The 12,466-nt window shown below is 44.2% G+C and overlaps 1 protein-coding gene across 1 annotated transcript; it reads left to right on the top strand.

Moving 5' to 3' along the window:
- The first annotated feature begins 3,329 nt into the window (after positions 1-3,329).
- LOC119168420 (glucoside xylosyltransferase 1) lies at positions 3,330-12,116 on the top strand. Its single transcript, XM_075867376.1, has 3 exons — positions 3,330-3,512; positions 9,169-9,482; positions 11,893-12,116. The coding sequence occupies exons 1-3, from the start codon at positions 3,398-3,400 to the stop codon at positions 12,067-12,069; spliced, it is 606 nt and encodes a 201-aa protein (XP_075723491.1). The 5' UTR covers positions 3,330-3,397; the 3' UTR covers positions 12,070-12,116.
- The last annotated feature ends 350 nt before the right edge of the window (positions 12,117-12,466 follow it).

Raw genomic sequence — 12,466 nt, 5'->3', positions numbered from 1 at the left:
TTGAAAAAAAGTTTGCTTACCAATGTTAGTCCATGCTACAGTATTTCTTGGTTTACTAGATCACGTTAAGGTACGCACTAGTCTCACATATCTGACTACTTCCCTTGAGACGAAGCATAACATCGCGTCTGACGTCATGTTGGTTTCGCAGGGACAATACAATGACCCTAGTCTACGCCATGTGCGAGGATGATTTTAATCTTGGAATCGTTGCTGTGAAGTCGGCCGCAGCCTACTCCAGCACAAGGCTTCGCCTTATAATCATCGCAGATAAGCTGAACGAGAAAAAAATGCGAAAAGAGGTAAGTCTGTAAACATTTCACAAATTCTTCTAGAGATGCAATTTTTTTTCAAAAACTTATCTCGTGAAACATTGCACAGAGCAACTCTCGGTAATGTAGTTCTGAGGGAAGCAGTGCTTTTGAAGAATCTGAGGAGCGAAGCTCCTTAGGCGCTTACAATGGCCGACCGTTGTCATCGAGGATCGCTGTCGTCTCTCGTCGAAGCGCAGGCGCAAAAATTAGTGCGTAGTTGCGTGTCTAGAGCGTACGCAGTGCGCATATGGTTTAAAAAGACACAGTACTCTGATCATCCGTGCACCTGTCCACCCATGCGTGCATCCGTCCATCCATGCATCCATCCATCCGTGCGCACGTGCGTCCATCTGTCCATCTGACTATCCGTCCGACCGTCCATGCATCTGTCCGTCCTTTATTACACTACTCGGTGACATTAACGTATTGATTTGTGGGGTTTAACGTCCCAAAACCACCATTTGATTATGAGAGACGCCGTAGTGGAGGGCTCCGGAAATTTTGACCACCTGGGGTTCTTTAACGTGCACCCAAATCTGAGTACACAGGCCTACAACATTTCCGCCTCCATCGGAAATGCAGCTGCCGCAGCCGGGAATCGAACCCGCGACCTGCGGATCATATGGTGACATTAACGTAGACATTATGAACCTCAGGACTTAGCTTCGCATCATCATCTGAATTCGTGGGTCTGCAGCAATTTTTCTCCTCATTTCACTCGAGCGAAGCAGTGCACACGTACTAACCTGGTTTCAGCCGGTTAAGAGGAATAATTGTAATACTCATAGGCCTCAATCAAATTTTGTTGTTCTCTAAATTGTGTTAGCGTATTGTTCTCTACATAACGTCAAGTACGCCATATGTAGCTAATAACTCAAAATTCGTTTGTAATACGTAATCTTTCCCCCGTGACTTGATTTATCTGGTTGGTTCAATTGTTGCGCTTCGAAACCGTCCCGGCAAAGAACCACGTGTTATCTGAATCATGGCGGGCGTTCAAAGCTTAAATGCGTAACTGCTAAATCATTCGAGAGATTTGTGGCAAAACAGGCCGGCACAACTCTATTGTCGGTGCATAATTTCCATATAGTGTGATCATCATTATCAACAACATCATCATGATCATGATCATCAGCATCATCGTTGTCATCATCATCATCATCATCATCATCATTATCATGACTACGTCGACTGCAGGACAAAGGCCTCTCCCATGTTCAACTCGGTCCTGTGCTCTCTGCTGCCATTTTATACCTGCCATTCAGTGTGATAAATTTCAAATATTTGGCACACTTACAAAAACACTGTTTTTGCAGCCCACGATAAAACGGTACACGCTCAAAAACGGTAGTCCGCACCTTGCACGAGATCAGCAATGCAATATTCATTTCAAGATTAGAACACGTCGACATGTTTTGCAGTCAAACGAACGGGCTTCACGTACAAACGTTTCAGTAAGAATTGCGCCTGTAAAATCTCAAACGATTGAGTGAAACGTAAACAAGACAAATTTAAAACAACAGGTTGAAGTGCCTTTGGCATCATTCTGCGTACCGTAAAGACGGCACAGACGCGCCAAAGTTAGAGCCATCACCTCTCTCCTACGTGTTTTACCCATCGCAGGTTTCTTCCAAGATGGCGAGTGTTGGCGACGTACGCCCGCTCAGCCAAGCGTGTAATTTGGGAGCGAGAGCACCGGCCGGGCAGCCATCGTCCACTAAAGGTTTCATAAATTAAAGGACCCTCATAAAGAAAATGTGTGAATCTATGTATTAGTTGTATAGGATATGTAAATTGGAAATATTTTAAGAAACACCTTAGCTGGCCCTGCTCATAGGTAATTACAACCTAATTAAAATAGCCTTTTATTGGTGATTTCGGGACGTTAAATCCCACATATCAATCAATCAAATCGCCATTTATCCTCGGAAACCACAAAAATGTGCTTCTATGTCCGTCCTTAGTTAACATAAAAAGGTGACGTTTAGTGGGTACGTAGTATTCAAGAGCTGAGCTAGGAAGCAGGATACACAATTGCTCCATGTGATAATTACTTACGATTAATTAAATGTTTCTTCAGACCATGTGTCTGTGTTTGCTTCAAATATTTCAAGGAATATGTAAAGTGGGGTGTTTGTACATGTACGTACAAGACTACCCTGCAGTAGTGCACAAAACCCTTTGTCTCTTTGGAGGAAAAGGATGACGACACTCGTCGGGCCCTCGCGTAGCATGCCTTTTCCCGTGCGCTCACATGGCGGTGTTAGTTGACGTCAAGTGCGCACTTGTACGTTCCGCTTCAGTCACCTCACTAGCATCTAACGCCGTAATGTAGAAGCAAGGGTGCGCTTGACAGTAATCTGCCTTTTTCACGATGACCCAGCCCATGAGCCTTTCCTCTTGCGCAAGGATCGCACATCGCCCCATCATCTCGGAGGCTTTCGTTTTCGCAATACGTTAGAGGACAGCGCAGCAAATTGAAAACAGGCGAATTCTCACGCGAGTAGCGCCTGCCTGTAGAGCAAAAGCGGAGGGGTATTAAACTGAATTTTCGAAGTTTGCGTGTGATAAAAAAAGCTCTTCGCTGAGAGTATTTGTTTATTGTGTTTTCATGTGATCTTGCTTTTTTTTTTCTTTCATGGCCTGACACACCCTTCTTCCTTCAAGTACTCCTCCTGGCCGGAAAACGTCAGGAAGCGTGTCAGCTGTGACGTGGTACCTTTGTGGTTTCCCAAAGAAAACGGCCACAACTGGCAGCTATTGTTCAGGCCGTGCTCTACTCAGAGGCTTTTTTTACCGGTATGTGCCCACCGCAGATTGTATCAGACACATGATTAAATTTATCGCGACACAAAATTTCTTGTCTGAACTGGTAAAAATTGTAAATTTCTTGGGAGCGATCACGTTCCAAAAAAGCGCAGTTAAGCAAGCAAACAGACCGAAACAGCGAAAACTATTCTGAAGCCGTATTTCGACGGAATACATAACCTTTATTTTCGCAGAACATGCTTCCTGATGTGGATGCCGCCCTCTACGTCGACACGGACGTAATATTTCTTCATCCTATCGAAGATTTTTGGAGAATGTTTTATGCCATGAATGAATACCAGATGGCCGGCATGGCACCTGAAACCGAAAACTTAGAAAACAACTACTACATAAAAAGGAAAGTGTTCCACCCGTACGTACAACCTTTAGGTAAGCAAGGCTGTTCGTAAACATGTCAACTTATATATTACAAATACACACAGCCGGTGCAATGGTTATATATAATCGCAGGCAGGTTTGCGAAACAGCAGTGTCGAGCACACAGTAACTTTGAATAGCGTAGGCCACTGGCGTCGTATTATTATTGAAGGTGGCGTGTTGATCATGACTTGAACAGGATGTAATTCGCTCCTTGTAGGCGCGACAGTGCAGTTATATCTCTTTACAATGAAATCTCGTAAGCCATTATAAATTTTTTGAAAAACATTGCTAACTGGCGAGGCATCCCGATGCATTTAACCCATACTATTTAAATAGGCCATGTGATACACACTTTGCATTATAAGCGCGCAAAACACTTTAAAGAAAAAAACTAGTCACTTATCGTGCAAATAAACTTTTATTTAGTCAAACGTTTTCAACCCTGATGCCCTATAAACATGACACCAACGAATATTCGTTCAAATTGTGGTATATTTATCCGATAAGTAAAAATAGGAGTTTGAAGAGTCCTAAGTCTCTAGAAAAGTTTGAAGAGGCGAAAAACGTATTCACTTTAATTAATAAACGAAGCAGGCAACAGCTCACAAGACCAAGCAAGTTTGCTTGGCGCACATTTTGAGCATGTGCGCCAGCTCGTCAAACTATTTTCAAGCATTCAAACGGTGTAAGGCAATGATAGACGAACATGAACGGGAATGAAAGTGTGAAAAAAAATAACAAGGTCTACAACCAACCGTTGTCCTTGGCTGAGCTGCAGGCAGCACTAAACTCATGAAACCTATCGGCCCCAGGTTGTGACAAAGTAACATGAAATGTTGAAACACTTGCCCCTGAAACGCTCCCGTCTTTGTAAAACGCTGTATAACGTTCTGACGAGATCCCCTCTGCGTCGAAAGAGGCGTTTATAATTTTTGTCATCCAACAGGGGAAGGATTCATCTTCAGTTTCGTGCTATCGTCTTGCGGCACTAACAAGCTGCATGTGCAAAGTCTTCGGAAAAATTGATAAATTACCGATGGTTACATTTACTTCAGTCGAAAAAACTGCTCGACCCCTATCAGTGTGGGTTCACGAAGTTTCGATCCACAACTGATCCTCGCATCGAGACGCAAATAAGTGTAGCTTATGTTCCTAAGCAATTCTTTTTGTCTGTATTCCTTGACATGCAAAAAGGCTTTCAACATTACAAGGCTGTTCCGAATACTTAAAGACTTCTCACACTTGGGTATCGTGCTAACATATTAGGTGTGATAGAAAGTTACGTGTTCAATCGCACTTTCCATGTTCGAGTGAGCAATTTTTCGATGAAGAATGTTTGTGCAATAAACCGGAGTTCCACAAGGTGAAGTGCTCAGCCGTACTCTTTTTATTGTAGAAATGAATTTCTTACGCCGGTGCATACCACGCAATATATTTTACTAAAACTATGTTGATAACGCACAGATGGGGATTAAATCCTGGTCCCTGCCGATCTGTGAGCGCCAGTTTTAACTCGTTTCTAACAAAGTCTTCAACTGGGCAAAAGAAAGTGCATTCACACTGAACCCACAAGAAAACACGGGCTTACGTTTTTCAAGAGATTCCTGCACCCCGATCCAACCATTCCTACCAAAGGTCAACGTCTACCTGTCAAACCAGAGCATTTATTTTTATGGATTATTTTAGACGCAAAGCTCACAATTATAGAGCACATCAAGTACTTTAAAAGCAAGTGTCTGAAAACAATGACCATTCTGAGAGTACTATCACGCCCAACATGGGGCTGTGAGAGGAAATGTCTCTTGAACCAACACAAAAGCTTCTTACGCACACGTATGGACATTGAGGCTGTAGTCTATCGGTCTGCCACACCAAGCGCTTTAGCAATGTTGCACCCTGTCCACCATAGGTATATCGCTTTCCACAGGTGCCTTTAGGACAAGCCCTGTAGAAAGTCCTAATGTTGAATCAAACGAGTGGTCACTACAATTACAGAGATCGTACTTATAATTCGTATATTTTCTTAACGTAAATGAAAAGAATGAACATCCTGCATATTCCACAATAAATGATGTGTCCAGCTCTCAACCCTTCCAAAACCACCCGGCAGTGAGAGGGCCCTTCTCACTCCGAGTAAGAGAATTGGCTGACGAAGCAGATGTTCCTTTACTTGAACCTAAAATTCTAGCTCCTGAAAAACAGCTCCCGCCATGATACTGGCTGGTTATCGGCTGTGACGTTTGTTTTGTCGATGTTACAAAACAAGCCCTCGGTGCACATATCTCTGTTCACGTTCTATACTTTTTAGAACTTTGGCACAAACACTCCTTCACAGAATTTTTTACGGATGCATCGAAGACCTATGCCGTTGAATCTTTCGCAGCAGCCGGTTCCTCTTTTTGTGATTCTGGCACGCTGCTTCCGAAAACATGCATATTCACAGCATACGTTAACGCCATGTAATCTGGGGTTAAGCATATCAAAGAGACAAGGATACGAACATAACTTACATACACACGCTTTCTGAGCGTTTTAACAACAATAAAATTACTTAAGCACCAAAACCAAGTGCTTGTGTCACTCTACACACTCCTGTGCACTGCTTGTGCTTCGAAGCTGCATGTCGTATTATGCTGTGTACCAGGGCACCGTAACATTGAAGGCAGTGTGCTGGCAGACGAGCTTGCCACCTCCGTCGATACAAAAGCTGGATACTAATCTATACCTGTCTATTTTCCTGATGTTAAACCTTTCATACGTTAGTAACTACGTATGTACTGCCAGCGTCTGTGAGGCGGCGAGTCTAGCAATAAGCTTCACCTCATAAATCCGCATCTAGGGTATCGGCTCCCTACTACGAGATCAAGACAAAATGTGGTCCTACTAGAGAGACTGAGAATAGGACAAACTTACGGCACCCACAACCATAATTCAGTTGGCGGTGATCCTCGGACCTGTAGGGTGTGTAGTGACACTGTTCATGTCCTAATGATGTGAGCAGAATCGCTTGATTGATTGATTTGTGGGGTTTAACGTCCCAAAACCACCATATGATTATGAGAGACGCCGTAGTGGAGGGCTCCGGAAATTTTGACCACCTGGGGTTCTTTAACGTGCACCCAAATCTGAGCACACGGGCCTACGACATTTCCGCCTCCATCGGAAATGCAGCCGCAGCAGCCGGGATTTGAACCCGCGACCTGCGGGTCAGCAGCCGAGTACCTTAGCCACTAGACCACCGCGGCGGGGCATGTGAGCAGAATCGGAACGACCAAGGAGAAAGTATTTCTCTAAACGCTACCGTGAGCAGATCTCCCTTCATCTAGCGATGTTTTTAGGTAACCACGAATGCTTTGATCATTTGTCTGTTTAAAGCTTACTTAAAGAGTCCCACACATTGAACAATATTTGGACTGAGGATTCGTAGCACATCCTCTTCAAGAAAATGCTGCTCCGACATTATTTGTTTATGCACTGCCCTCCAGTCCCTTGGGCGCAAGGTTTCTTGAGAGGTCGTAGTGCTGTGTACGACGACAACTTTTCAAGCACACTGTGTACATGTTGATGTTTTATCCTAGTCCACCCAATACATTTGATGCCCCTCATTATCTTAATTCTGCGATTTTATGCACCTTTAGTGCGAATGATTTTTGGTCTTATACAGCCACCAAATATCATCATTGTCCTCATCCCATATCATGACCTGGCGCTCTTTGGCCGTCACTAATCTTTGCGCCATAAAGCCTCCTATGTCATTATCATCATACCTCTACAAGATTGACAACTGTTAGAAAGGATCCTGATGTTGATAAAGTATTTTTCGTGCGAATTATTACTTGTATTGATTACAGTGAGCGATAATGATTACAGCGAGCAAAAAAATTGAAAAAATTATGGGGAGCTCAATTTTGCCAAATAATTGCCACAAAATAGTGTAACGCAATACTGGAAATTCCCTTAATATTTCTAAAGAACCATACTTGGTGACAGTATTTTCCAACATTTTGAAAACCGCTCTTAAATTTTTTCGTCGAAGAGCTCAAAGGTTGCAAAAAAAAACGGTATAGCCATGTACTAGAAAAAGATCAATGAAGAAGACAGACCGTTTTCATTCAATTCACGCGCCGCAGTGACAACCAATGGAATCGGGCGATGATTTAATTTAAATAAAGCCTATTTTCTACTGATCAGGTGGCTCGATTTTCTTCAAATGGTGCCGAAACCCATGAAAACAGTGAACCACAATGATGGTGCCAAAGTAATTATTCGCCTTCGTGTTTAGAACTGCCGACATAGAGCTGGTGATCACGGAGACGGAACGTGGAAGGTCTCAAGCTGAAGCATGAAGCCGAAAATGCTGACTTAACACGACATCAACGAGGCTGAAGCAACGCTCTCTCCAAACAGCGTTACGGAAGAGAAGCCCGAAAGAGCAAGCGCGTGCTCTTAAGCTTATGCAAGGGAACTTTGATATCTCAGCCTTCCTATTCATTTTTTTGTTTTTTTTTAAATGCGGTTCTTGATCTAGGCACTCAACACCTTTGCAACTTTCACGCTGCAGTATCATCACATTACTATGTATATGAGGTTCGCCAAAAGAGACATTAGGGAGCTTCAAAACAAGGCTATTTGCGCCTCTATGCCGCATCAAGCCGCAAACGATGCAATGTTACCGAATTACTTGTCGTGGTTCAAGGCCTGTAACAAACACGTCTCAACAGTAGCGCGATCAAGCCCGTTGCTAAGCCAACGCATTCATGTCTCAGTAACCATTGGACGTTGCTACGGGTGTATCGTAAAGGTGCGTTCACACTAGAAAAAAAAACACGCCGCCAATTTTGGTCTGCAGGCTGTCTTTGGGAGTGTTTTTTGTCTTGTTGTCGGCCTATGTACACTGCAAAGACACAAAAAGTCTCCTGGTGGTCTCTCAAAGACTCCGATCACACCTCTTCGTGCTAACAGTTTTTCGTTGGCCAATTCTGTAGTCCAATTGGAGGCACACGAAGCGACACCGACTAAACTTGCAAACCTTCACCTCCTTTTCAGCCATATGCTTCCTACTCTGCCATTGTCCCTTTCCGGCTACGCGGCGCAGCCACTGCCATAATCCATGGTAACGAGGGACGGGGTTGGGAATACACAATACGGTAGTGAAGAAAAGACTTCCGTTGGGTGCTCGAACTGCCTATTCAGACGCTGCGGAAGCCTCGGAGTGGGAATTGTTAACTCCCCCAAGATTGCTCGCTTCGTGGTCGTTAGAAGCAACGACATGGGGCGAATTTTCCCTCACCTGCAGATTTCCCGAAGACACGCTGACGACAGGTCTGCGAAAGTGTTTTGCTGGTCTTTTCAGTCATTCAAAACTAATGACGTTACACTACGATGAAATGCTGTCTTTTGAGGCATCGTCGTCGACGTCGTCGTCGTCGGACTAGTGTCACCATGGGGTCTGGCGACATCGTTAGTGGGCGACTCGTCAGCCGATGGTTAGCGTGTGCCTCGTGTCTTCGTCGGAGCCACTTTAGTGTCGTGTCACTCGAGCCTAAACGCGCCTTAACAGGGAGCTTGTTGACTTCATACAGTGGCCCTTGTGTCTGTTAGTAGCTGCTTATCTGAAGAAAAATATCACCCATACATCTCTTTCGTGCCTCTTCCGACTGCGCAGGTCTGAATGCAGGGTTGATGATGATGAACCTAACGCGCCTGCGTGCCTTCGACCTGGAGGACCACATCACACGTCAGCTCGAGGAGTTCGAGGAGAGAATTAGTTTTGAAGACCAGGACCTGCTGAACATCTTATTCGCCCAATATCCTCAAGGATTATTCACCTTCTCGTGCCGCTGGAACTACCGTAGAGAGCACTGTCTAGGTGGCGCCCTGTGTGCGGACGGCCCCATCGCTGCGATACACGCCTCGCGAAAGGTGGTCCACCACAAGATAGAGCCGGCATTCGTCGCTCTTCATACGGTCATGGCGAACGTAAGTGCCCCTTCGCTCATAAACGGTGACGCGCTCGGAATTTAAGCGAAGTTCTCGTGAGTTTATATCTCGGTGGTGGCAGTGGCACAGTACGCTAAAAATCAGGTGCAGGTGACTGTACAGAATGCGTCGTGAGGGGTTCCACCAAGTTCCAAAGGCCAGCACAAGAAAGTAACGTACTGTGCAAGGCCCGAGTGGATAGAAACGCGCGTGTACACAAATTCGATTATGAAAGGTGTACTGGTCGCGCGTCTCTTTCATTTCATTTCATTGATTATTATCTAATTGGTATTGCATTTCATAGATTTTATCGTTTCGCGCGTACAATTCACTGTAATGCGCGTGAAGTGTGGCGCTGCCAAGAAATCCGGTAAATGTCCAACTCCTGCACGAAACAAGGAAAAGATACATGCATCTATATGAAGATGAAGCAAATCGTGCAGATCGTTTGGTGTTACTTTAAATCACCCGTGACATTGCTCAGTAACGTATGCAAATGAGTGTCCACCTTTGGTAGAGAACGCTTCAGCAGGCGTTTTTTGCACCTTCAACTCTGAGCTAGCTTGTTTGCGTTGCCACTTTGCCGCTCTTACGGTGCTGTCGTCTTCTATTTTGTTCTGGTTGATGGCCTTACGTTTTCTTCTTGTGAGCCTTTTCTTTTCTGCATATGCTTTTAATAATGACAGGTTCAATGTCGGTATGTTTAGGGTGTTGTGGCCTTTTATTTTGTTTGTTCTGGCTAATAACCTTTTGTTAACGTTTCATTGTTCACAAATTATCTTGGGTTGCTCGCATGCACTTGCGCTACGTGTTCTGTATACGCCAACCGTTGGATTATAGATGGAGGGACATTGTTAAAGGTGCTGGACCCTAAAAGTTACAGCACGTCCTTTAACACTAGGAACGCACACGCCAATATTAAATCGGCCCCATTGTTCCGATACGGGTAGGGCTTGTAATTTCTTTTTATATTGACCATAGGAATTTTTATGGGCACAGTGTGTTCTGAACTGGTATTCATGTCGTTGCGATTGACCTGTGGAGATGGTAAAGTCAGGAAAAAAAGGCTAGATTTTCTCTTACCAAATTGCACGCCAAAAATATGGTTACATGAATGAGAAACTGTAGATCAGCTCCCAGTGCTAATAGTGTTTAACTCTACACATGATAACGTGTAACCTTATGGCAGTTTAGAAGTGGGCAACAATAGCTTGAGTGCACCGTATAAAAGTAAAGACAACGTTGTTTGGCAGAACCTTCAGAATTTCGCATTGCCGCTCAACCGGGCGCCACTCAGTTGGCTGATGTTCACAGTTAGGCGGGTTGCGCGAAAAGCTTCGGAACAGAGAGACTAAGATTTGCTCTCTTTCTCTTTCAACATTCTCCCCTCCCCCCAGAAGAAATTTTGCACCTACGCACTAGTGCGAAGACTAAACGGTGGAGATGCTGACATTCCCCTCCTTCTTTCTGCCCACAATCACTTCTCTTCCCCACTCCTCAATATACTGAGCTATAACTTCCTTCACCTTCTATCCTAGTCCTACCCGCGATATTTACTTTCTTTTCTCTTTCCCACCTCCTTGTTTTTCTATGCCTTACGTGACAATGGTACGCTTTCTCTTAGACGACGATAGTCTTTCTTGGAATATTTGAAGAAAAAATATTTGGCTGTCTCCACCCGACTCTATCACCCAACCAAAGTTTAAGCACTCGCTGAAAGCAAGGTCGTCTTGAAAACAGGTGGCTGTGTTCACACTTGCAAACATCGTCCATCAAAAAAGCAAATAGTACGAAGATCTGAGGCGCAACATCAACACGTAAGTATTAGGTGATGTGTTCCTTTACTAGTCAATAGATACATACATATTTCTAGATTTTCAAGTGTTTCTTTCGCCGTTCTAAAAATGCAACGCTATGCACTAAATAAACATGGCCGACAGAAGACTACCGTCTTTCGATGACATTTGCAGCAAGGCATGCTGACACGGGACCAATTCTTCTCTCTTTCTTTGTCGGCTTTTCTCGTTTTGCCTCCATCCGTTTCGCAGTTTTTCTTTGATTCTCTCTATTTTCCTTTCTGCCTTTCTCTTCGTTTCTCTCTTTTCTGCATCTTCATTCTCTTCCTTTCTCACTATTTCTCCCTTTCTATCTACGTGCTCGTTCTTCCACTCCTTTGTGGTATTGCAAAGAACACCTGAAAAATCGTGGTCGCACGTGTCTTGGAACGGAGGGAAATGAGAAGCAGAGGGCAAAGAGAGTGCGTACTGGCCGAGCAACACGCTCAAAAGCACAGGTCTTTGTTGAGTATGATAGATTTTGTTCACATGCATTACCTCAACCCTGGCTCAAACAGCTCCAGTGTCAAAGTATTCTTTACGGTATTACTTATTTTAACGTTATTTTTTTTCAGTTCAAGCTTGGTCAAAATCTCGTGGATGACTTTATCGCTCCTCTCCGCACAAGTCTTCGGAACACAAATTTTACAGGCTGCACCAAAGAGCTCAGGAAGCAGCTACATCTACTTAGGCTGGCTGCAAGTCGTGTCGACAACAAGACTGCCCAGGCTGCGGCCGCAAACGAAATGTAGTCGCACAGCCCACGACTGCGTGGCTGCAATAAATGTTTACTGGTGATTTTGTTTTGTCAGATACTGCCTACATTACAGTATGTTTTTTTGCCTTGTTCAGTGCTATCAACCCTGTAGTTGACAAAGGAAGTTCGTGTTTAGAAGAAATAGACATTTCAATTAACCCGCTCACGGTGCACGTAAAGTGATAGCTGTTTCACCGTGGTAGTGGGTGAAGCGATTTGAGTCAAGTTTGTTGCATAGGAAAGAAAAGGCTTTTAGACCACACAATCGAGTTGTGATGTAATATCTCATAGTTGTTGTGGACTTTCCCGACGTGTTCAAGGTACAGTGAGAGAACAGTTGAAGTGTTGAGGCAACTTATATTAATCTGCAGACACACACACACACATTATAT

Source organism: Rhipicephalus microplus, chromosome 6 (assembly GCF_043290135.1).
Source record: "Rhipicephalus microplus isolate Deutch F79 chromosome 6, USDA_Rmic, whole genome shotgun sequence".
Taxonomy (NCBI): Eukaryota; Metazoa; Arthropoda; class Arachnida; order Ixodida; family Ixodidae; genus Rhipicephalus; species Rhipicephalus microplus.
This window is presented reverse-complemented; position numbering and strand designations above follow the sequence as displayed.